General features: G+C 37.8%; 1 protein-coding gene across 2 annotated transcripts in view; it reads left to right on the plus strand.

Moving 5' to 3' along the window:
- Positions 1–5250: 5250 nt before the first annotated feature.
- Positions 5251–25939, plus strand: part of ythdc2 (YTH domain containing 2) — a 49871-nt gene continuing 29182 nt past the window's right edge. For both annotated transcript variants that reach the window (XM_057819806.1, XM_057819805.1), the window contains exons 1-14: positions 5251–5388; positions 6938–7102; positions 7325–7415; positions 9698–9894; positions 15315–15517; positions 15705–15871; positions 17275–17377; positions 18305–18467; positions 19544–19651; positions 19724–19869; positions 22607–22742; positions 25072–25198; positions 25317–25382; positions 25558–25730. In XM_057819806.1, the coding sequence (XP_057675789.1) occupies positions 6967–7102; positions 7325–7415; positions 9698–9894; positions 15315–15517; positions 15705–15871; positions 17275–17377; positions 18305–18467; positions 19544–19651; positions 19724–19869; positions 22607–22742; positions 25072–25198; positions 25317–25382; positions 25558–25730 (1816 nt within the window). In that variant the 5' untranslated portion in view covers positions 5251–5388; positions 6938–6966. The remainder of the gene's footprint in view (positions 5389–6937; positions 7103–7324; positions 7416–9697; positions 9895–15314; positions 15518–15704; positions 15872–17274; positions 17378–18304; positions 18468–19543; positions 19652–19723; positions 19870–22606; positions 22743–25071; positions 25199–25316; positions 25383–25557; positions 25731–25939) is intronic.

Raw genomic sequence — 25939 nt, forward strand, 5'->3', positions numbered from 1 at the left:
TACTTTTATTTCTAAGGTAAAACAATTGAGAACATACACTGCTGGCCAAAAATATTGGCACCCCTGCAATTCTGTAAGATAATGGTCAATTTCTCGCAGAAAATGATTGCAGTTACAAATGCTTTGGTAGTAATAGCTTCATTTGTTTTGCCTGCAATGAAAAATCGCAAAAGAGAATGGGGGAAAAAAATAATTCATCATTTTACACAAAACAAAAATTGCCACACTTTGAACATAAGCGGATTTTTAAGGGTGGGGCAGGCCTGCCTGGTGGCTGAAAAGTGTCATTGCATGAAATTGACTTTCCTATTTATATATATATATAAGTTGTAAAGCAATAAAACTGCAACAAAAATGAATGAGATTAACAAAAAAAATATTTTTATAATGGGTCAAATTTATTTTTCAAACAGATCATGTGACTAGCACCTTAGATGGTCATTTGCTTGGCATATTGTTTAAAAAAAAATAGGGGAGAGCAATTTTATTTTTCAAATGATTTTTTTCTTTGAAAATATATTAGGGCTGTCAAAATTATCGCGTTAACGGGCGTTAATTTTTTAAATTAATCACGTTAAAATATTTGACGCAATTAACGCAGACGCCCCCTCAGACAGATTTGAATGACGGTACAGTGAAACGCTCACTTGTTAGTTGTGTTTTATGGAGTTTTGCTGCCCTCTGCTGGCGCTTGGGTGCGACTAATTTTATAGGCTTCAGCACCCATGAGCATTGTGTAAGTAATTATTGACATCAACAATAGCGGGTTACTAGTTTATTTTTTGATTGAAAATTTTACAAATTTTATTAAAATGAAAACATTAAGAGGGATTTTAATATAAAATTTCTATAACTTATACTAACATTTTTCTTTTAGAACTACAAGTCTTTCTATCCATGGATCGTTTAACAGAATATTAATAATGTTAATGCCATCTTGTTGATTTATTGTTATAATAAACAAATACAGTCCTTATGTACCGTATGTTGAATGTATATATCCATCTTGTGTCTTATCTTTCCATTCCAACAATAATTTACAGAAAAATATGGCATATTTTATAGATGGTTTGAATTGCGATTAAATTCGATTAATTACGATTAATTAATTTTTAAGCTGTAATTAACTCGATTAAAAATTTTAATCGTTTGACAGCCCTAAAATATATATATTTTTTGATTGAAGCAACTTTTTTGAGATTGAATGATTTAGACAAAAATGTCCTACCCATAATATGGCCCAAACACAAAAAGTTTTGCTTCAATCAACTTTTTCAATGAAAAATTAAGTGTTCAAATGCAAATCTTTCAATCTCAAATATTTTTTCTTATTCAAAAACGTTTTCTATGATTGATTTTTTTTTTTTTTTTTGAAGTGATTTTTCTTTTGAAAATATATATTTTTTGTATGAAGCAACTTATTTATTGATTGAATAATAAAGACAAAAATGTCCTAGCCAAAATGTGGCCCAAACACAAATCAACATTACTTCAATCAAAAATGTTGCTTCAATCAAAAAAAAAAATCATATAAAAATGGCTTTCACATGCATTTTTTTCAGTTTCAAATTTATTTTTGCATTTAAAAACATTTTTTTAAATTATTTTTATTGAAGCGACTTTTTTTTTTTTTGAAAATATATATTTTGATTGAAGCAACTTTTTTTTTGAGTTGAATAATAAAGACACACATCTACCTCCATATGTCTCCGCCCAGGGGATACAATTTTTGACTAGGGTAACTACATTGGAACGACACCGGCGGGCGTACCATATTCAATGGATGACGATCTTGGCGAAAAGTATAGCTGTCCTAAGCAGCCTGATTTAGAATTCCCCTCAAGAATGATGGGAAATAAAAAAACGCTCATTGTCAACTTATTATTATAAATATTCTTGTAAATTAATTTTATGGCTGACACTGTGTTTCGAGGTCATCAACATGTTGTGCCCCCCCCCCCCGCCCCAAAAGTCAAACTCCACTTATGTCTTTGAAAAATCATGTGATGCTTCTCTAATTTGTGTAATTAACAGCACCTGTTCCATACATGTGGCACATAACAGGTGGTAGGAATAACTAAATCACATTTGCAGTCAGTTAAAATGGATTAAAGTTGACTCAAGCTGTGTCCTGTGTGGACAACATTGAGCAAAGAAAAGAAAAAAAGACCAAAGAACTGTCTGAGGACTTAAGAAGTAAAATTGTGAGGAATCATGAGCAATCTCAAGGCTACAAGTCCATCTCCAAAGACCTGAATGTTCATATGTCTACCGTGCGCAGTGTCATTAATAAGTGTAAAGCCCATGGCATTGTGGCTGACCTCCCTAGATGTGGACGGAAAAGAAAAACTGACGTGAGATTTTTACGTAAGATTGTGCAGATGGTGGATAAAGAACCTCGACTAACATCCAAACAAGTTAAAGCTGTCCTGCAGTCCGAGGGTACAACAGTGTCAACCCGTGGTATCAGTCGGCGTATGAATGAAAACGGACTTAATGGTAGAAGGATACCCAGGGAGACCCTACTTCTGACCCAGAGACATAAAAAAGCCAGGCTGGAGTTTGCCAAAACTTACCTGAGAAAGCCAAAACATTTTGGAATAATGTTCTCTGGTCAGATGAGACAAAAGTAGAGCTTTTTGGGAAAATGCATCTAACATAGAGTTTACAGGAAAAAAATGAGTCCCCACAGTCAAATGTGGCAGAGGTTCCCTGATGTTTTGGGGTTGCTTTGCTACCTCTGGCACTGGACTGCTTGACCGTGTGCATGGCATTATGAAGTCTGAAGACTACCAACAAATTTTGCAGCATAATCTAGGGCCCAGTGTAAGAATGCTGGGTCTCCCTCAGGGGTTGTTGAGGTAATTATTGAGGTTTGATTGATTAAATATTTGCTTGATTGATTGATTGAATATTTGCTTGTGCTCATATATACCATAAATAATACATATTGCCATATTTTTCTTACTAATATAACCAGTAAATGATTATTGCTTGCTGTACCAGGTTGTAGTATAGTGCTTAAGTGTTACAAAGGGTAAAAGAGGGTCGGGGTGACAACTGCCTTGCTTCATGGCCGCATCATTGCGTAACTAGACCTTCTGAGGCATCTTCAGCACCTGGCATCTGGACTTTCGTCTAGACCTTCGAGGACAATTTTCTATCCGAGGACATCTTCCATGGCCGCAGCGTTGCATAACTGAAGTGTCTGGGTCATTTTGACTGTTTACATGATTGTTTTGACTGTTTACATGATTGTTTACATGAGCCCTTGCTTACACACGTGTATTTACTTAGTTCCACCTACATGCACACACATATCCAAGCGAAAACCACATGGGTGTCTCCAGCTTGCTCTCCCTCAGGGCGGCATCCATTTTTTTAGGACAAACCCCTAAATAAAATACCAAGGAGGGTTTTTTCTTTAGATCAATTTTGGTGACTGGCACGAGTCACTCTTTTGCTCTCCTTGGCCAAGAAAACTGAGTGTCTTCTCTCCTTATTTTTGGGTAATTTTACAATGTCTACCTAAGGATCTATTTTTGAACTTGACAGGGGTCATGGGTCTTCCAGCAGGACAATGACCCAAAACACACTTAAAAAGCACTAGAAAATGATTGAGAGAAAGCACTGGAGACTTCTAAAGTGGCCAGCAATGAGTCCAGACCTGAATCTCATAGTAAGAAACTCATTGATGGATACCGGAAGTGGTTGTTCGCAGTTATTTTGTCTAAAGGTTGTGCTTCCCAGGGCACATTCAAACCAATCAGAGCTAACTATCTCTGGTGATCACATGTCAGTATGTCGGCCAATTGAACGGATAAATGAGTCCAGACGTTTTGCTTTGCTGCGTACATTCGCACATTGACGTGACTCGTCATCGTCACACTCAGATAACTGCAGCAGCTGGGGAAACCTCCATGCCGTCCGTGGGATAAAATAAATAATAATTATCGGTGGAAACGGATTACGCTACACACAGAGGCGTAGCATGGGTCCCCGGGGGCCACAGGCTACAAGCAACATGGCGGGCGGGGGGGAAGGGGGGCGAGTAATAGGACTGGGTAGCTATGGGAACGTACGCATACCCAAGGAACCTTGCTAAAAGGAGGATTAAAATTGCTAATAAAATCGTTTAGGATTATTTTAGATGCATATGTTTTATTTTTCTTACAGAGTATTCGACAAGGAATACTATAGACCCATCAATAGACTTTTTGGGAAAAATCACCATTTCTTTAAGTAGTCACATGAATAATGAGGTGGCCTGTGAAAATCAACGTAACACAACCCGGCAAGGACTTTCCAGAGACTACTTGGTGAGTCACTCTATAAACAGTCATGTGGTATTAATAGCTGATTGGACTTTTATAAACATTTATAATCTACGTGACATGTTTAGTGCCAATTGGGATTGATAACAGAATTGTTAAATAATCTGCCAAATGATTCCATGGCATTGAAACAGTCCCTGCACTTGTCACTGCGACAGTGCAGAGTAAAGCTGCTTGTGCTAAATCTGCTGGCTGGGGGGCCCTAGGCAATTGCCTGGTTTGCATAATGGGACGCGACGCCTCTGGCTACACAAGCACTTTATTGTGCTTGTTGTTAACACTTGTGTATGTATATCTTATGTTGGTAGATTGTTTTCTTATTGGAGATGAATTGCATGTGTGGCAGCTTTGTATTTTTTGTTTTTTTACATAGCGTTTTGACAGTTGCGCTCATATTTTTGGAATCATTTATTCATTCATTCATTTTCCATGCCGCTTTTCCTCATGAGGGTCGCGGATGTGCTGGAGCCTATCCCAGCTAACTACGGGCAGTAAAAGCACCACATACCGGAACAGCGTTCTGGCCCTGAATCTTATACCGGAACTGCACTCCAGCCCTGAATCTCATACCGGAACTGTGTTCCTGACCGTTCCCGCCCACTTTCACCCCTGGTGCTACCAAGTATAAGGCTGAGGGTGCCGATACTTTTGTCCAGCCTACTTTTTGAGTTTTTAGTAAAATGATAATGATTTAATTTTTTTCATTCTCTTTTGTGTTTTCTCATTGCATGCAAAATAAATGAAGATATTACTACCAAAGCATTTGTAATTGAAATCATTTTCTGGGAGAAATTGAGCATTATCTGACAGAATTGCAGGGGTGCCAATACTTTTAGCTAACAGTGTATTCTCGTTTCCAATGATGATTGCTGCAGCAGAGTGAAGAAGCATTTCATTTCAACATATCAATTCCTGTAGGGGGAGCTAATGCAACAAAGCAGTGGTTGTCGACTACCAACAAACTAAACTAGACGAAGAAGAATAGCCCTTCTGAACTGAACTAAGTGAACAACAGCCCTTGCAGTCAGTGAATGGATTAATTATCAACAATAAGGTAATGTACACAACATTAGCAAGTTAACAATTGGTATCGTTGTTAGCATACGCTACGTGTGTCCTATAATGGTAGAAATTATATTGTTGCGGAGACTTCTCACCAAATGCTGTAAGTTTCATTTCTGCTAGGAAATGAAACTTTCAGCACGTCTTAAATTTAGTTATAATACCTGTGTATTGTATTCGTAAAAGCTTATTCTTTGCCTTTCTTGTCGCGTTTGCAAATGTCAGTCGAGCATTTATATTGGGAGCAACAGATATACTGTAAAATAAGTACAAATGATGTTAGCAATAGGCTAGGACTAGCCAAAGGGAGTAGGTGGATATTCCACCCGCGCCGGCCCTGTGATTGGCCGGCGCTTGTTTCTATGGAAGCAGGCCAGGCCAATCGGTGGCCACAGAGGCCAGAAGGGTGCAACACGATTGGTTAGTTTCCATGAACGCTATTAGCGCGAATAATAATATGAAATTGATCGTCAAATGTTGACGAAGGAATTGAGAATTGCGTAATTTAATTTTTTTTCCCTGTTTGGCCAGCATTGTCCAGAGGTGGGTAGAGTAGCCATAAATTTTACTCAAGTAAGAGTAGCATGACTTCATAATCATATTACTCAAGTAAAAGTAAAAGTTTTCATCCAAAAATGTACTCAAGTACAAGTAATAAAGTATCCAGTGAAAAGAATACAGTATTCAAGTAATGATGGTAACATTGTGTGTAACTGGTTAGTGATGTTTTTTTTTTTTTAACCAATGGTATTTTTTTTTTCCTGTTTTGAAGTTATCTATGTGAATTGTTATTACAATACTGTATAATTCCCATCACATAACCGCATTAAGCCAAAGAAATACAAAAACAAAAATTGAATTCCAGCAAGAGGAGGGAAAATAAGACAGAAATGTAGCATTATTCATCCAAAGAGCATGAGAACCCTTTAGTGGAGAAAATAGTTCCTAGTTTGAATATTGAATACAGTGATCCTCGTTTTTCGCGGTTAATAGGGACCAGAACCCGCTGCGGTAAGTGAAAAACAACAAAGTAGCGCCCCCCCATTTAATTTTTGTGTGTGTGTGTGTGTGTGTGTTCAATGCATTTATTCAGATTTAGCGTAGAAAAGACACACACACATATATATGTGTGTGTGTGTGTGTGTGTGTGTGTATATATATATATATGTATGTGTGTGTGTGAGACATGTTTTTATTTTTTTTCCTGAAAGTATAATTTAAAAAAAACTTTAAGAAATTAAAAAAAAAAAAAAAAGGTTTATAAGCACTTCAAATGTAATAATCATGATTAGTTTTAAACATGTTACTGTCCCACCAGATAATTTCAAACAAGAATAAAGCAGAAAAATGCTTGGCTTTATTAAATGCTTCATTGAGTGAGTCTACTGAAATCCGGGCAAGCTGCTTAGTCGCACTGAGATGCCACAGCAACTGTTTAACTGTTTTACTACCCACCTCTGGCATTGTCTTGCAATGAATTTCAAGTGGTAGTGCACACAATGTGGAGATTATTCATTGTTTTCTGGTATGTTATGTTGCAGTGCTGTGCGACCTGTCAAATTTGCCTAAAATGTCGCAAAAAGGAGCGAAGAGCCGGAAAACAAAAAAGTCCACTGTCGGCCGCTTCAAAGACATTCACATCGGTGAAGAAGTCAAAATTGCAATTAACCTCTCTTTGGAGCGGTTTCGTTACGGTGACCAAAATGGTAGGTGATGTTTTTATATTGCTACATCAGCAAGTCAATACATATACTGTATACTAGTGCTGTGCAATATGGGGGGGGGGGCTATCATGATATAAGCTATAACTATTGTTTTAGTGATATGCATCGTGCACCACTGATATGTACAAATATGAGTAGCAAGAAATGATAGTCAAAGTCCTCTGAATAATCACAATTATCACATTATCTTCCCTGAATGATCAGAAATGGAATTTCCCTCTTCGCTTACTTCTGAGGAAAGGGCCTACATTCATCTAATGGCACAGGCTTTGGGTTACATTTCTAAAAGCAAAGGGTAAGTATGATTCATCCGAACTACAGCAGTTGTACTGAAACTGCTAACACCATGTACCATTCAGATAATGTACGAGCCATTTTCACAAGATTTCCCATAAGGTCATACACTCAAAAGCTACTAATCACAAAGCCTCTGCTCTGCTTGATAAAAAATAATATTCCTAAACACCGTTTAACTGATACAATCTCATTCTCTGTCAGTTCTCAATGTTTTACAGGCATGCAAACTTGCCACCTTTCGGCGAAATTCCGCCGTTTTGAAATCAAAATGGGTCATTCTTCTGAATCACGTAGATCCGAGGAGAAAAAAATGGGGGAGGGGGGGGGGATCTGTTAACAAGCGAGTGAAACCGTTAACTTCAAAACCGTAGTCCATGCTCAAAACTACACTCTAGTCCAGGGGTCCCCATCTGCCGGGCCGCGGACCGGTTCTGGTGCGCATTTGCTACCGGGCCGCACAGAAATAATAATTTAATAACGACCGCATTCTGGCCGAATTAACCCTGTGCCCCTGCTTAACACACCAATATTCCTGTGTACTCTAGATATAATATTAAGGGATAGATTCAAATTTCGTCATAGAAATCCATTGATTGGACTGCTAGTGGTACATCTTGTTTGTGTATATAATATACAGTGCCTTGCAAAAGTATTTGGCCCCCTTGAATCTTGCAACCTTTCGCCACATTTCAGGCTTCAAACATAAAGATATGAAATTTAATTTTTTTTGTCAAGAATCAACAACAAGTGGGACACAATCGTGAAGTGGAACAACATTTATTGGATAATTTAAACTTTTTTTAACAAATAAAAAACTGAAAAGTGGGGCGTGCAATATTATTCGGCCCCTTTACTTTCAGTGCAGCAAACTCACTCCAGAAGTTCAGTGAGGATCTCTGAGTGATCCAATGTTGTCCTAAATGACCGATGATGATAAATAGAATCCACCTGTGTGTAATCAAGTCTCCGTATAAATGCACCTGCTCTGTGATGGTCTCAGAGTTCTGTTTAAAGTGCAGAGAGCATTATGAAAACCAAGGAACACACCAGGCAGGTCCGAGATACTGTTGTGGAGAAGTTTAAAGCCGGATTTGGATACAAAAAGATTTCCCAAGCTTTAAACATCTCAAGGAGCACTGTGCAAGCCATCATATTGAAATGGAAGGAGCATCAGACCACTGCAAATCTACCAAGACCCGGCCGTCCTTCCAAACTTTCTTCTCAAACAAGGAGAAAACTGATCAGAGATGCAGCCAAGAGGCCCATGATCACTCTGGATGAACTGCAGAGATCTACAGCTGAGGTGGGAGAGTCTGTCCGTAGGACAACAATCAGTCGTACACTGCACATATCTAGCCTTTATGGAAGAGTGGCAAGAAGAAAGCCATTTCTCAAAGATATCCATAAAAAGTCTCGTTTAAAGTTTGCCACAAGCCACCTGGGAGACACACCAAACATGTGGAAGAAGGTGCTCTGGTCAGATGAAACCAAAATTGAACTTTTTGGCCACAATGCAAAACGATATGTTTGGCGTAAAAGCAACACAGCTCATCACCCTGAACACACCATCCCCACTGTCAAACATGGTGGTGGCAGCATCATGGTTCGGGCCTGCTTTTCTTCAGCAGGGACAGGGAAGATGGTTAAAATTGACGGGAAGATGGATGCAGCCAAATACAGGAACATTCTGGAAGAAAACCTGTTGGTATCTGCACAAGACCTGAGACTGGGACGGAGATTTATCTTCCAACAGGACAATGATCCAAAACATAAAGCCAAATCTACAATGGAATGGTTCAAAAATAAACGTATCCAGGTGTTAGAATGGCCAAGTCAAAGTCCAGACCTGAATCCAATCGAGAATCTGTGGAAAGAGCTGAAGACTGCTGTTCACAAACACTCTCCATCCAACCTCACTGAGCTCAAGCTGTTTTGCAAGGAAGAATGGGCAAGAATGTCAGTCTCTCAATATGTTCTGATTTCAGGATGAGAGATTTAGACTTGTATATGTTAAATTATTATGTACTGTGTTTAATTCGAGATGTCTCTGATTGCACTATGAAATGCATTTTTCCGCGCATGCCGTGTGTCCATGTTACTTTGTCACCTTTTTCACCCCTAACCAGTTTGCATGCCTGGTTTTAACATTTGAACATTGAATCAATTCAAAACAGTAAACTATTTTTAGCATTAAAAAAATATAAGACCTTCTAAATATACTGTGTATTAACATTAAAGAACCATAAAAATTAAGATAAACAAAATTGTTTTCTTTTTCAGGAAAAACGCAAACCGATTCCTCACCATCAGGAAAAAGAGTGTCCTTGATAGCCGTCGGTCCACCATGTGCCTTGCACTCTCTCAAACCTCTCTCCATGACATCCGGAGACTTCTGAAGACGTTTCCGATCACCAGGAAAGAGCGTGAAGAACTTAGAGCCAGCAGCAAAAGCAAGCTGACTCTGGCTACTCAACTTGGTGGGTTCATGCTTAAAATGGTATGCCTGTAAACAGTGCTTAATTTGTAAATCATAAGGTGCCGGAACGCAATGTACATATGACAGCGCAGGGATGACAAGATGGGCACAGGTCCCGGAACATACGCATAAAATGGTGCTGAAAACAACACGCAAATGCCCACTTGTCATGCTGTGGAACTTACAAGCCTCAATTCAGTATTAACATGGGTTGTATGCGAGCTCGCTTTTATGTTGCCCCCTTACCAGTTTACAATGGTGACGTCACGCAGTTTTACGGTCTAAAAATTGTAGGGGTGTACGATATCTATTTTTTGAAACCGATATCGATAACTTCTTGCTCCTCAAAGCCGATACCGATATCGATAACCGATTAAAAAAAAATATATATATATATATAACCTGAGTTTTTGAACACCTGGAGGTTTTAAAAAAAAAAAAAAAATTGTGGTGGATTCAACATAGATTTGCCTTTGATCTCAATAGATTTTTCATAATGACATGGACAAAACAGTGCGTTTCACTTCTACACTGCCCGACAGCCAGCTAAGAATGAATGCACTTCCATAAACCACAAGGCTTGGTCTTTTCTTGCTTTTATGGGAAGACACTCGTCTTAATATTGTGAAAGTACAACAGAAAAATACATATGCAATACTCAATTTACAACAAACTGCACAATACACTTATATACACAACTATTATATGCATAGCATAGCACACTAGCTTGAGTTACTAAAGTATTGGCTGGCTTCTATAACACGACAATTTATGAAGTTCTGTACATATGACCCTTCACCACAGAAGTAAACATATATTGCACATCCATACGTTATAGTAAACATAAAATACTCACAGACATATATTTCCGAGGCGGAAACGTAACAGAAAGCACTCACGATTGTCAATGCTACCGCTAGACACCGCAATGTGTAAGTGAATGAACCAAACTACTGTAACAAAAAAATAGATGCAGTGAATTATTCTGACCAGCAGGTGGCATCAGTGCCCCACAAATGGTCAACTGATTTCCCATACTGTGTACTGTAAACTGTAAAGCCAGCACAGTACATATTATCGGTCCTATTAATAATGTTATTGGATTTATCGGGATGACGTCATAATTCCTATTATCGGACCAATAATTATCGTGCACCAGTAAAAAATAGCGTTCGTGCGGTACACCATTCTTGAAATTTGTTCTGTAGATGAAATTCATAATATAATTTTATTTTATACATTTTCAAAAAATGTTTTTATATTATTATTATTTTCTGTACACGAGATGTACCTGATCTGCCCAAATAAGTCCCGGAACACAGGGAGGCCAAAATCAAGAGGTGCCGGATCTTGTTCCGGTAGGATCTGGCACAAATTACAAACTTTTCAATGTTTTTTTTTTTCCGATTTTTCTTTGTTTGGATCAATTATTTATCATCTAACATATCAGGCAAAATGCGACATTAACAAAAAAAATACAATTAAGCGATAGTTATGAGGTAGATATCCGTGACTTATTTACAGACACCATTTTTTTCATTGTGACGTCAGTGTTTCCCACCAATGAATGAGACTGTGGCGGCCCGCCACAGTCTCGTTTGGGCCCCCCCCACCCCCTGAACGCCGGGAGGAGAAAAAAAAACAAAACTAATCAGATGCGTCAGTCAGCCGATTACACAGCTTGAGCCCACTCCACTCTACTACCCGCGCGAGCGAGAGCAGCATTTTAGAGCAGTATTTTATTTATCTATTTATTTAAGAGACGCAAGGGGAACGAGTAGGAAGAATGGGAGAACGAGCGAGATAGCGAGAGATAGCGGTCGCATGTCTTAGCAGCCCGCTGTTATTTTGTTATTGTTTTTCTTTATTATTGTTACCACAATCAAGTGGGTAAGCAAATACAGACTTCTCTCCTTCTTCCCCATATCCGGGGCATTACAATACTTTGGATCGGACTTTTCGGCGAAAGTGAGCGGTGGACGGCCGTCTTGGACGGAAAGCAAACTTTGATTGAACTTGCGCGGAGAGGCGGGGCCCAAAATAAAGCCTTGCTCTATTTTCAGAGCGTTGGTCACAGTAAAGTATTTATTAGTTCAAGCAGAGTAAAATGATACATATTCACGGTACAAGAACGTCGTTTCCGTGTCCATCGATTGGTAAGAAAAGGCTGTTTGTACGAGTGACGTGTGGGCGCTCCCGTCGGGGGGACATTTCGCGTGGAGTGGCTATTTTTCGGCACAACACCGACGCACCAACTTCAGACAGGAGTTGGATAAATGCGCCCCCCCCCCCAATTTCGCGAGCTCTGGGACACTCAAAAAATGACTCTCATACCTCTCCTTGCTAAGTTAATGGTACCTCGATGTGCGTTTGTGTGGAAATTTAGTTCACGAACAACGGGGAAAAAACTATTCACCTTCTCACCGAAACAAGAAAAACTCTTTACACGGCCATTAGAATTCCCCCAGTCCTGTAAATGGGTCAGTTGACAGAAGGACTGTTATTGTTCTGGTAATGTAGTACTTATGAGGGTCAAATAAAAAGGAAAAAGGAGGGCTACGACGGCGGTCTGAAACCCACGGCTCTTGGGCCGCATGCGGCTCTTTAGTGCTGCTTCGGAGCTTTTTTTTTTTTTTTTTTTTTTAATGGAAAAAGATGGGGGAGGAAAATATATTTTTTGTTTTAATAGGATTTCTAGGAGGACAAACATGATACATTCTTTCAATTCATTAATATTGTAATGAAGTTAAACTTGTGGTGTCATCGTACAACAGAGTAGTCACGTGGTGCACTATAGGATCCACTGCAGGGAAAATAAACATTTAATCATGAAGGCTAATTATGTATTTCTAGCCAACTTAGTCATTTTTATAGTAGGCTAATATAGCTAGTATTGATAATTATAAGGCTTGTACAAGGCTTTTAATTTTTTGCTGCTCCAGACATACTGTATCAGTTTTTTTTGGGGGGGGGGGGGGTCAAATATGGCTCTTTCAACAGTTTGGGTTGCCAACCCTGAGTCACTACGAGATGTAAGTCGTACTATTGCTACGAGAAAAAAAGTCGCATTATTACATAGGGTAACGTAGCTGTAATCAGCAACGCATTTTACATACATGTACCGTAGCTGAGAGCTATAACATTAGCCTAGTTAATGAAATATTTCAAATATATCTTTGTTATGGTTCTTCTTGGGGGGAAAAAAATAATGAAAAAAAAAAAAAAAAATCGCCGTGGCACGACATGGTGTGGCTGTCCAACTCTGATGCAGCCCACCACCACAGTTTCAAAAAATCCTATGGTCAGAGACCCTCCCACCACAGTCTCCTAAAATCCTGTGGGAAACACTGGACGTAATTTGTTAAAAAGTTTAAAATATGCGAGTGAATAATTTTTTAAAGTCGTTTTTATTTTTTTTAAGCGAAATATTAGACCTCAATTAATCATTCTAAGCTAAAAATGACAGACATTTTGAATAATAAATAACGTACCTTCTTTTTATGGCTGGGTTGAAACAAAAGCGGCTGCGCGACGTCTGTAAACGGGGCTTTCCAGGGTAAAATGGACAAATTAAAAATGGTCGGGGGCTTAATGCGCCATGAATCTGCTATGGCAGCATATAGACATATTGTTCTATCAAACACAACAGTTGGTTTGGCATAAAATACAGCAGTTTATTTTAAAGAGGGGTGCAAGAGCAGTTTTTAAGCACTTCAAATGTAAAAATCATGATGTAAACATGTGACTGTCCCACTGACTTATTTTTAAACAAGAATAAAGTAGAAAAATGCTTGTCTTTATTACATGCTTCATTGCGTGAGTCCACTCAAGCTGCTTACTTAGACACAATGAGTTGCCACAGCCACTGTTTAACATAGGGTTGTTCCGATAATTTTATTTTGCTCCCAATCCGATCCCGATCGTTTTAGTTTGAGTATCTGCCGATCCCGTTACTTCCCGATCCGATTGCTTTTTTTTTTTTTGCTCCCGATTCAATTAAAATCATTTCCCGATCATATACGTTTTGGCAATGCATAAGGAAAAAAATGAATAAAACTCGGACGAATATATATATTTAACATACAGTACATAAGTACTGTATTTGTTTATTGTGACAATAAATCCTCAAGATGGCATTTACATTATTAACATTCTTTCTGAGAGAGGGATCCACGGATAGAAAGACTTGTAATTCTTAAAGGATAAATGTGACTTTGTATATTGTGACTAGATATTGCCATCTAGTGTATTTGTTGAGCTTTCAGTAAATGATACTGTAGCCATTTAACTGTTCTGCCCAAATGCATGATGGGAAGTGCAACCATGACTGTGCGTAGTGGCACCAATTGATATATCTTCTCTGCGTTGGGAAATACCATAGGGTGTTAAGAAAAAGATCAACTACTACCTTTCTTCCCCACATTGCTTCCCATGATATTTCTAATTGATGAGAGAGGGATTTCAAGGCTTTAGCCAATTAAAAAAAGAAGGCTCCAAAGACTGTCAAAATTCACCCTACTCATTTTACGCTGCCTGTTAGCTCTATAGGTAAAACGGCGCTGTTATAGATTGAACGCGACAATGCGTGAGTGGGTCGTGCAGCGCATGCGTTAATTGCGTTAAATATTACCGCCGTTAACGCAATAAATTTAATAGCCCTACTTTAAGCCAAAACTAAAGACTCTGGATGAGTGTAAGACATTTTGTATGTAACGTTAAATACAATTAGAAAACGATTCAATTAAAAAAAAAAAAAAAATTAAAAAAGGCATGTCCGATATTTTTTTGCCGATTCCGAGACTTTGAAAATGACGTGATCGGACCCGGGCCGATCGGGACATCTTTAGTTTAACAAGCTAAACGATGATTGACGCACGCAGCGCTTTGAAGTTTCTGCTTCCATGTATCTCTGGCAAGGTAGGATCTGAGCCACATCAGTCCTCTTTTATGAGACCTATCCCGTTCAGACTGTCAACTTAATGCCTGACGCGAGTTGGAGAAACACGAAAAATCGGATTTGTGCATTAAGACCTGCGGTATGAACTTAGAGTTAGTCATATTTTAGTCATTTCAAAATGTCTTATTCCTCTTCTAGTTTTCGTTGACAAATACTCAAAATGTTTTCGTTTAGTCGACAAATACAGTACTTAAAAATGTTTTCATCTGTAAAAATTCAAAGGTTTTAGTCTTAAAAACAATATGAAGTCATATACACATACAATAAGAAAATGTCACACTTTGTGAACATATGGCAGAAACCATGTTGCATTTTCATCTCAGTACGTCAGGTGAAAACTGGCATTTGTCTCGTTATGTTACATCCAAGACCCGTTTTTAGCTTGTCATCGTCATGAAAAAAAAATTATGTTAGTCAACGAAATGTTTCCTTTTACTTAATGAAAACAACACTGGTTCCAACAGACAACAGCTTTGACGTGAACAGGCCAAGTGGACGCTTGAACTGCGGTGTGTCTGCGGTACCCTTGAAAAGAAGGGCATCGGAGTTGGACCGTTTTCGATGCTCGTTGCCTGTGTATGAACACGAACAAGAGATTGTCAGACTAATTAGAGAGAACAGGGTGGTACTTGTCATAGGAGAGACTGGATCTGGAAAAACTACCCAGGTAAGAACATTCTTACAATGTCACTCTTTAAACTTCCACTGAGTTGAGCATTTTTCAATTGTAAAGTGAAGCGCCGTGAATAATTCCAGAATTCACTGTATTTATACTTACTATCTTACAGTGACATTTATATTTATGTAAACTGATATTGTCATTTATTTGTTGTGTATACTGTACGTTTGGTCAGATTCCACAGTTTATACTGGATGACTGTAGCAAAAAAGGGCAGTGCTGCCAAATTTTTTGTACTCAGCCAAGACGCTTGGCGGCCATCACTGTTGCTGAGAGAGTGGCAGCAGAGAGAGGAGAGACGATTGGCAAGACGGTTGGCTATCACATTAGACTTGAGAGCAGGTAAAACATTCATCCTTGAGTCCTCGTGTGTCTGTGTGTGTTCGTTCCCAATGGAAATTTACACATTTTTAATATATCTGCGAGTGTTCTTAGACATTTTGGGCGCATTTCAGGTCAGTATCTGCTGATTTTCAGTCACTTCATGTTGATTTTGGGGCATTTTTTGGGTCATTTCCAGTGATCGGGTCCGATCATGTCATTTTCAAAGTATCGGAATCGGCAAAAAAATATCGGCCATACCTTTTTTAAATATATATATATATATATATATATATATATATATTTTTTAATTAAATTGTTTTCTAATTGTATTTAACGTTACAGACATAATATGTTACACTCATCCAGAGTCTTTAGTTTAGGCTTAAGGTAGGGTTATCAAATTTATCCCGATAACGGCGGTAATTAATTTTTTTTTAAATGTATCACGCTAAATATTTAACGCAATTAATGCATACGTTGCACGACCCACTCACACATTGTCGCGCTCAATCTGTAATGGCGCCGTTTTACCCATATAGAGAGATAAAAGGCAGTGTAAAATGAGTAGAGTGAATTTTGGCAGCCTTTGGAGCCTTTTTTTAATTGGCTCAAGCCTTACATTCCCTCTCCCTACGATTAGAAATATCATGGGAAGCAATGTGGGGAAGCAAGGTAGCAATTGATCATTTTTTTTAACACCTTGTGTTATTTCCCAACGCAGAGAAGATATACCAATTGGTAGCACTACACACAGTCCTGGTTACACTTCCCATCATGCATTTGGTTTGAATGGCTTCAGTATCATTTACTGAAAGCTCAACAAATACACTAGATGGCAATATTTAGTCACAGTATACAAAGTCACAAGTCTTTCTATCCGTGGATCCCTCTCACAGAAAGAATGTTAATAATGTAAATGCCATCTTGAGGACTTATTGTCATAATAAACAAATGGAGTACTTATGTACTGTATGTTGAATGTATATATTCGTCTGAGTTGTATTCATTTTTTTCTTAATGCATTGCCAAAATGTATATGATCGGGAAAAATTATCGGACATGATTGGAATTGAATCGGGAGCAAAAAAAGCAATCGGATCGGGAAATATCGGGATCGGCAGATACTCAAACTAAAACCATCGGATCGGGAGCAAAAAAACATGATCGGAACAACCCTAATAATAATAATGATACATTTTATTTGAAGGTGCCTTTCTGCCACTCAAGGGGTCGTTGAGAAATTCCAATTGGTTCAGATACTTTTTCATACCACTGTATCTCGATTCTTAGCATGAGCACATTAATAACCTTTTGGGATCCCAAGTATCATGGCATATCACCATTTCGATTAATTTTTATTTAGATTCATTATTGTAATCTTTGACAGATTATTCAAATGATTCTTGACTTTAAATCTGTAGGGTTTCTCCAAACACTCTGCTAACCTTCTGTACCACCGGCGTCCTACTGCGGACATTGATGTCTGGAGATGTCAGTCTGACAACTGTCACACATGTCATTGTGGTGAGTAATAAATACCTAGTCTGAAAATATGGGTGAGGACTGTATCACTTATTGTAAATGGGTTTTTTGTTTATACTGTTAGTACCGTAATTTCTGGACTATAAAGCGCACCTGGCTATAAGCCGCCAGCCACCAAATTTGACATGAAAACGACGTTTGTTCATAGATAAGCCGCACTGGAAAATAAGCTGCAGTTGTCCTTATTGTATTATGGGATATTTACACCAAAAGATATTAATTGGAAACACTTCATTTGACAATGGCATCATAAGACTGTCATGAAACCAAATGAACCACCATTAAGCGTTCAATTTGGTGCAAATCCTTATTGTTATAAAAATCTTCATTTGGCCATCACTGCTCCCTTGGGGGAGACAGTCAACCTCTGCTGCCACCTGCTGTCAACACTATTGTCATCCAACATTCCTCCGAGCATGCATTGCGGCGCTACAGATGTAAAAACAATCAAAATTCATGTTCTGTGCGAATTATTTCTTCAGTTACTCTTCCAGTTGTTTCATTAATTGCTAGTTATGGTATTTGGTAACATTTTCTTGGATAGTGGTGCCATAATACTGTCATAATTATTACATGACACTGTCATAGGCATTAATGAATGCTTATAATAGATGTCAGTTAGTGTGATCCAGCAAATTATCTCACTTTTGAATGGACGTAAAAGATCTGAGCTGGACATAAATAGAGTTAGTGACATAATATGCAACATGACACATTTTGACATCTGTCATAATAATTCAGTAATGATGATAGTGTCGTGTAACCCAAATAAATCATCAAATAAGCCCAACTGGACTATAAGATGCAGGATTCAAAATGAGGGAAAAAAGTAGCGGCTTATAGTCTGAAAATTAGGGTAGTTTCCTCATGAAATCTACTATGCTAACGTGGTTTATTGTGTTTTCTAAGGATGAGGTGCATGAGCGAGATGGTCTTACTGACTTTCTGCTCACAAAGATGCTTGATGTACTTCAGGAAATACCAACGATAAAACTGATACTCTCCAGTGCGTCCCTTGACGTTGACTTGTTCCTCAAGTACTTTGCCGCTTGGTCCTGTCCTGTTATCCACCGTAAGTCAACATCTGAAGCAGTTGTTGCTTTTCAGCTCCAGTCTCATGTAGTGCTGCAACGATTAATCAATTAACTCGAGTATTCTATAAGAAAAAATATTCGTAATAAATTTTGTTGCTTCGAGTATTCTTTTAATTAAAGTGGTGTTGTAATGGTTTATTTTGAAAGTGTTTACATTTAGTTTTATTGATTAGGGTGGATACACTTTCCTCTAGTCTGTCCATTTTACATGGCTGAATCCAACTGTTCCCTGTTAAGACCAACGTAAGCAAAGTTTTTGTTTGCGCTAATGTTTTTTTTAATGCATTCGTGATTTAGTTTTTAGGTATATTTAGTCGTTTTTAGTGGGAATATGAGTCTGAATCATTTGTTAAGAGCATTAAAAAAAAGGTTAGCATTTTATAGCAAAAAAGATTCAAATTAAGTTTTGCTGCTTTGAGTTTTATTGATTTGGGTGAATACACTGCCCTCTAGTCTGCCTCATTTCTCATTGCTGAATCCAGCTGCTCCATGTTAAGACCAACATAAGTCCAATTTTTGTTTGAGCTAATGTTTTTTTTTTTAAATGTTTTTTTTTTTTTTGAATGCATTCCTAATTTAGTTTATAGGTTTATTTTGGGGGGGGGGGGGTATGTGTCTGAACCATTTGTATATTATAGCATTTAAGGTAGCGGACTTTTGCTATGTAAGTTAGCCAATTATTCATTTTGTTGTAGGTAGATCCTCATTTATTTGTTTTTTTATACTGTTTGAGGCTCATCCTAGGTATTTTAATTTTTCATGTTCCTTATCCGATTACTCGATTATTCTAACTAACTAGTTTATCGATTAATCGACTATTAAAATAGTCGATAGCTACAGCCCTAGTCTCATGTTTGATTTCTTTCATCTATGTATTTGTTGACTCATACTTAAGATGAAATAACTTTGACTATTCTATTGAACACATTTCAACACAATACAAGAGTCTGCCTAGACATAAATATTGCTGGTGTCCATTTTATTATTTTTGAATATATGTTAGTAAATTGCTTTAACAATTAATATGAATTTTCTACATGCTTTCTTTTTGTAGTCAAAGGAAGACAGTTTGAAGTCAAGCAACAGTTTCTGGAAGACATTCTTAGGTTTACAGGTTTCAATCGAAAGAACTCGGGGAAACACAATGACAAATCCCAGAGAAGTATGAGTATTTGCCGATAGTTATTTTATGCATTGACGTCGTCCTGATAACCAACTGTAAATTTCAATTCAGAGGAGGAAACGCCAAACCTTTTGACGAATCAGTGCAAAACCGTGGAGAAAACTGGTGCTGAAGAGGTACACAATGCACAGCTGGCGTCCTCTGACCTTGTCAGGAGCAGTGATTGTGCCGCGATCGGGGAGTCCAACAAAACACTGGTAAATTGCTCCTGCAGTACTATATTCAAAAATCCCATTACGGTACTTCATGTTATATGACTGTGAATGCTGTTAATTCAGGATCAGAAGATGGTGCGCAATTATTTTTAATGTGGAAGATTAATACCGTATTGGCCCGAATATAAGACGGTCCTGATTATAAGACTCTTTTTCAAGACTCAAGTTTGAAAAAAAGACTTTTTGAACACCAAATTAATTTTTATACAGAAAATAATTACAGTACATATGAAACAAATTATTATAACAATATATTTGAGAGAAAAAGCATGTTATTTTGCCTCATTCAAATCTTAATATCAGAACATCTAAATATGTAAACTAGGGCTGTCAAAATTATCGCGTTAACGGGCGGTAATTAATTTTTTAAATTAATCACGTTAAAATATTTGACGCAATTAACGCACATGCCCTGCTCAAACAGATTAAAATGACAGCACAGTGTGATGTCCACTTGTTACTTGTGTTTTCTATGTTTTGTCGCCTTCTGCTGGCGCTTGGGTGCGACTAATTTTATGGGTTTCAGCACCATGAGAATTGTGTAATTATTGACATCAACAATGGCGAGCTACTAGTTTATTTTTTGATTGAAAATTTTACAAATGTTATTAAAACGAAAACATTAAGAGGGGTTTTAATATAAAATTTCTATAACTTGTACAAACATTTATCTTTTAAGAACTACAAGTCTTTCTATCCATGGATCGCTTAAACAGAATGTTAATGTTAATGCCATCTTGTTGATTTAGTGTTATAATAAACAAATACAGTACTTATGTACAGTATGTTGAATGTATATATCCGTCATGTGTCTTATCTTTCCATTCCAACAATCATTTACAGAAAAATATAGCATATTTTATAGATAGTTTGAATTGCAATTAATTACGATTAATTAATTTTTAAGATGTGATTAACTCGATTAAAAATTTTAATCGTTTGACAGCCCTAATGTATACTAAAGTGCAATCACATTCGTGAATGAATGGCTTCTGGTTTTTGAAATGTAGATAAACCAATCCATTGTGATAAAACAACAAAATTGCAATAACTGCATTAACCATCAAAGTGAAGTCTAACTAACTGTAGTCTTGAAACAAATCTGAAAAAGGAAAAACACTGCAATAAAATAATGCAAACTGGTTAAACCTGAGACCTGTCATGACAGAACATCGCTTCAATGATATCTGGCGCCATCTAGCGTCGTGAATGGGGAGAGTAGCTGAGATCTGTCATAACAGAACATCGCTTCAATGATATTTGGCGGCATCTAGCGTTATGAATGGGTATAATGTCTGGACTGCGAATATAAGACGACCCCCTCTTTTTTTGTCTTATTTCAATGCAAAAACACCGTCTTATATACGGGCCAATACGTTAAACTGGGTTTTTTAACTCTCAATCAGTGTTGTTTTTGGCAGCCATTTCCGTCTCAGTCTTTTGGACGAAAATACTTATTTGTCTTAGTCATATTTTAGTCATTTCATAATGTTTTCGTCGAGTTTTAGTCAACGAAAACTCAAATTTGGTCTAGTTTTAGTTGACAATTCTCAAAATGTTTTCGTCTATCAACTTCAAAAGTTTTAGGCCATGAATAAATAAATAAAAGGGTTCCAACAATTTCGAATTAACATGACAGACGAGCACATAACTGTAGAGTCTACAAGGACATTACCATTTTCATGATAATAATCCACACTAAGCAGGAAAACATCACATTATTTGCAATTAATGAAACTCACTTGGACGCCACAAAATGTGTGTCAAATGTTTTCCAAGAGTTTAAGAAGACAGAGTCACTGTGCTAAATGCTAATGCGAACGCTAACACTACAAGTTAGTTTGGTGTGTGATGATACTTAACACAGACCTTTAAAGGCTAAAAGCAACATGTCGTATCTAGCCAAGATAAGAAAGCAAATTTTAGCAAGCGGACCCTGACACATATGTTTCACAAAGTGAGCCTGGAATGGGCACAGACTTACTCACCGGCCGTGAGTAAGTCTAACTACTAACGTTATAACTACGTACACAGACAATAAAAAAATATCACACATTGTGAATTTATGACAGAAATTAACGCAAATTTTGATCTCGTTCCGGTGTGGTCAGATGACAATTGGCATCCATTTGGTTATGTTTTGGTCTCCCAAGACACATTTTCAGCGCGTCATAGTGACGTCATCATCATGAAAAAAATGTTCGTTGACGAAATATTTTCTTTATCATCATCGTTGAGGAAAACAATACTGCTCTCAATAACCTAAATTAATTTATCTCTTAATTCAAATTAGTATTTTGCACTAATTGATTCATCAATACATTGAAAGAATCATTCAACTCTCACATTTAGGTTATTTATTACACTTGAAGCTCAAAAGTTATCTAATAATTAGGGGTGTAACGGTACACACAAGTCACAGTTTATTACGTACCTTGGTATGGGGGTGATGGTACGGTGCAGGTTCGGTATAACAGGAAAAACACAAAGGCTTGTTTTTTAAGCACAGCAAGTTAAACTTTGTTCTCTGGCTAAAACAACAAAGCAGCTCTTATTAAAGTGCAAAATAAACAGAAAAAAAACAGCAAACTTGTGAATTAGTGTTTTTATTGTTCAAGCATTCTTTACTTTACAGTTTATGTACAAAAATAGACACCTCCACCCTTAGTCAATGCAGCTAGTCCCCTTGTTAACAGTCATTGTTTTTCTTCTGTCACAGAATTTAGAAAGCTCAGAGCAGATGGAACCATGGCTCCAGAAAGAGATGGACAGCTGCATTGCTAACATTTTCATCAGTGAAGACCAAGGATATATTGTCCAGCTCTTCAACCTCATTCTCTATGAAAATGTTAATGGTATGACCGTCGACTTCATAATATATTTACGGGACACGGGGCGTGGGGCCGATTCATAGGGGCCTTATTTTAAAGAAAAAAAAATTAAATTTCAAATATATTCAAAATCAAAGCTGCTACCGACCTTAAACCAAAACAGGCACCTACCTTAAGCATATATGAGTCTCAATAAGCAGTGGCAGCAAAAAAATCAAAGTCGTTCCCTAAAAAAAAATCCCTATTATTTTTTTGTGCAAGTATAACAAAACTTAAAATGGCTGTAAAATTGTCAGATTTTACACTAGATGCGCAAAAATCACGAAATGCAGAGATAATCACCTACAGTGCCTTGCAAAAGTATTTGGCCCCCTTGAACCTTGCAACCTTTCGCCACATTTCAGGCTTCAAACATAAAGATATAAAATTTTAATTTTTTGTCAAGAATCAACAACAAGTGGGACACAGTCGTGAAGTGGAACAAAATTTATTGGATAATTTAAACTTTTTTAACAAATAAAAAACTGAAAAGTGGGGTGTGCAATATTATACGGCCCCCTTGCGTTAATGCTTTGTAGCGCCACCTTTTGCTCCAATTACAGTTTGCAAGTCGCTTGTGGTATGTTTCTATCAGTTTTGCACATCGAGAGACTGACATTCTTGCCCATTCTTCCTTGCAAAACAGCTCGAGCTCAGTGAGGTTGGATGGAGAGTGTTTGTGAACAGCAGTCTTCAGCTCTTTCCACAGATTCTCGATTGGATTCAGGTCTGGACTTTGACTTGGCCATTCTAACACCTGGATACGTTTATTTTTGAACCATTCCATTGTAGATTTGGCTTTATGTTTTGGATCATTGTCCTGTTGGAAGATAAATCTCCGTCCCAGTCTCAGGTCTTGTGCAGATACCAACAGGTTTTCTTCCAGAATGTTCCTGTATTTGGCTGCATCCATCTTCCCGTCAATTTTAACCATCTTCCCTGTCCCTGCTGAAGAAAAGCAGGCCCAAACCATGATGCTGCCACCACCATGTTTGACAGTGGGGATGGTGTGTTCAGGGTGATGAGCTGTGTTGCTTTTACGCCAAACATATCGTTTTGCATTGTGGCCAAAAAGTTCAATTTTGGTTTCATCTGACCAGAGCACCTTCTTCCACATGTTTGGTGTGTCTCCCAGGTGGCTTGTGGCAAACTTTAAACGAGACTTTTGATGGATATCTTTGAGAAATGGCTTTCTTCTTGCCACTCTTCCATAAAGGCCAGATTTGTGCAGTGTACGACTGATTGTTGTCCTATGGACAGACTCTCCCACCTCAGCTGTAGATCTCTGCAGTTCATCCAGAATGATCATGGGCCTCTTGGCTGCGTCTCTGATCAGTTTTCTCCTTGTTTGAGAAGAAAGTTTGGAAGGACGGCCAGGTCTTGGTAGATTTGCAGTGGTCTGATGCTCCTTTCATTTCAGTATGATGGCTTGCACAGTGCTCCTTGAGATGTTTAAAGCTTGGGAAATCTTTTTGTATCCAAATCCGGCTTTAAGCTTCTCCACAACAGTATCTCGGACCTGCCTGGTGTGTTCCTTGGTTTTCATAATGCTCTCTGCACTTTAAACACAACCCTGAGACTATCACAGAGCAGGTGCATTTATACGGAGACTTGATTACACACAGGTGGATTCTATTTATCATCATCGGTCATTTAGGACAACATTGGATCATTCAGAGATCCTCACTGAACTTCTGGAGTGAGTTTGCTGCACTGAAAGTAAAGTGGTCGAATGATATTGCACGCCCCACTTTTCAGTTTTTTATTTGTTAAAAAAGTTTAAATCATCCAATAAATGTTGTTCCACTTCACGATTGTGTCCCACTTGTTGTTGATTCTTGACAAAAAAATTAAATTTCATATCTTTATGTTTGAAGCCTGAAATGTGGCGAAAGGTTGCAAGATTCAAGGGGGCCGAATACTTTTGCAAGGCAATGTATATTTTCAGGATCAATAGCAATATTTAACATATATTTTTGTGGCTGAACCATTTGTTAAGAGCGTTAAAAAAAAAGAGAAAAAAAAGTTAGCATTTTATCGCATTTAAGCGAGTGGACTTTTATGTAAGTTAGCCAATTGTTCTTTTGTTGTACATAGATCTTTTTTTTTACGATTAATCGACTACTAAAATAATCGATAGCTGCAGCCCTACAATATGTTATGAAGTCTATGGGTATGACAATGGGGTCCTGTATGAATATTTATAAAAGAAACCATTTTAGTCGGCAGTGTTAACTGCACAGTATGTGGAGTATGTGTGGGGTAGCCCGGAATATGAGCAGGTATTTCCTAACATTTGTTTTGTTTTACCTAGTTAACTACATGCACAGTGAGAGAATGGTCACTCCTTTGATGGTGGCAGCAAGTCGAGGGCTACTCCCTCAGATAGAGCAGTTGCTTAACCTCGGGGCAGATGTCAACCTGAAGGCTCTCAATGGATGGTAGGATATACAGTATTGCTTTATTGTTGAACTGTTGCCAGCCCAAGTGTCTTCTGTACCGTCGTCAAATTGCATTATTCTAAAACTGTCCCATGAAACGGATTTCATTTATTTAAAGGACTGCTTTGGACTTTGCAAAAAACTTTGAACAGTTTGATGCTGTTGAGCTTCTTCAGAATTCAATGTAAGTATGTTGTCTTGAAAATATGCATCCACAGTCGTATCTTCAAAGTTGCATTTTGGTCATAAATTTATATTGGGGTGAAAATTACTTTTCTGGACTGCTTATTGCACATAATAACATTTTTGTGTGGCTTTAAAAAGTGTTTGGAAAAGTTTCTTTGTCTTCTTTTGTGCAGTGCCTTAAAAATTGCGGAAGACCAGAAACAGTCGACTATGTGTGCCACTGCTGAACAGAGCACCAAAGACCAGGACCTGCTCAAACTGTACCACCACAACTTTAATGATGAGTTTGTGGACCTAAATCTCATCATGGACCTGCTACACAAGATCTGCTCAACCACAACCGATGGTGTGTCTCATCACAGTCCCTTTACTGGCTATTACCGTACTGGTCCGAAAATAAGATGGCCCTGATTATAAGACGACCCCCTCTTTTTCAAGACTCAAGTTTGAAAAAGGAGTTTTTGAACATCAAATTAATTGTTATACAGAAAATAATTACAGTGCATCTGAAACAAATGATTATAACAATATATTTGATATTTTGTCTCATTCAAA

The sequence above is a fragment of the Corythoichthys intestinalis genome, chromosome 17 (genome assembly GCF_030265065.1).
Source record: "Corythoichthys intestinalis isolate RoL2023-P3 chromosome 17, ASM3026506v1, whole genome shotgun sequence".
Lineage (NCBI taxonomy): Eukaryota > Metazoa > Chordata > Actinopteri > Syngnathiformes > Syngnathidae > Corythoichthys > Corythoichthys intestinalis.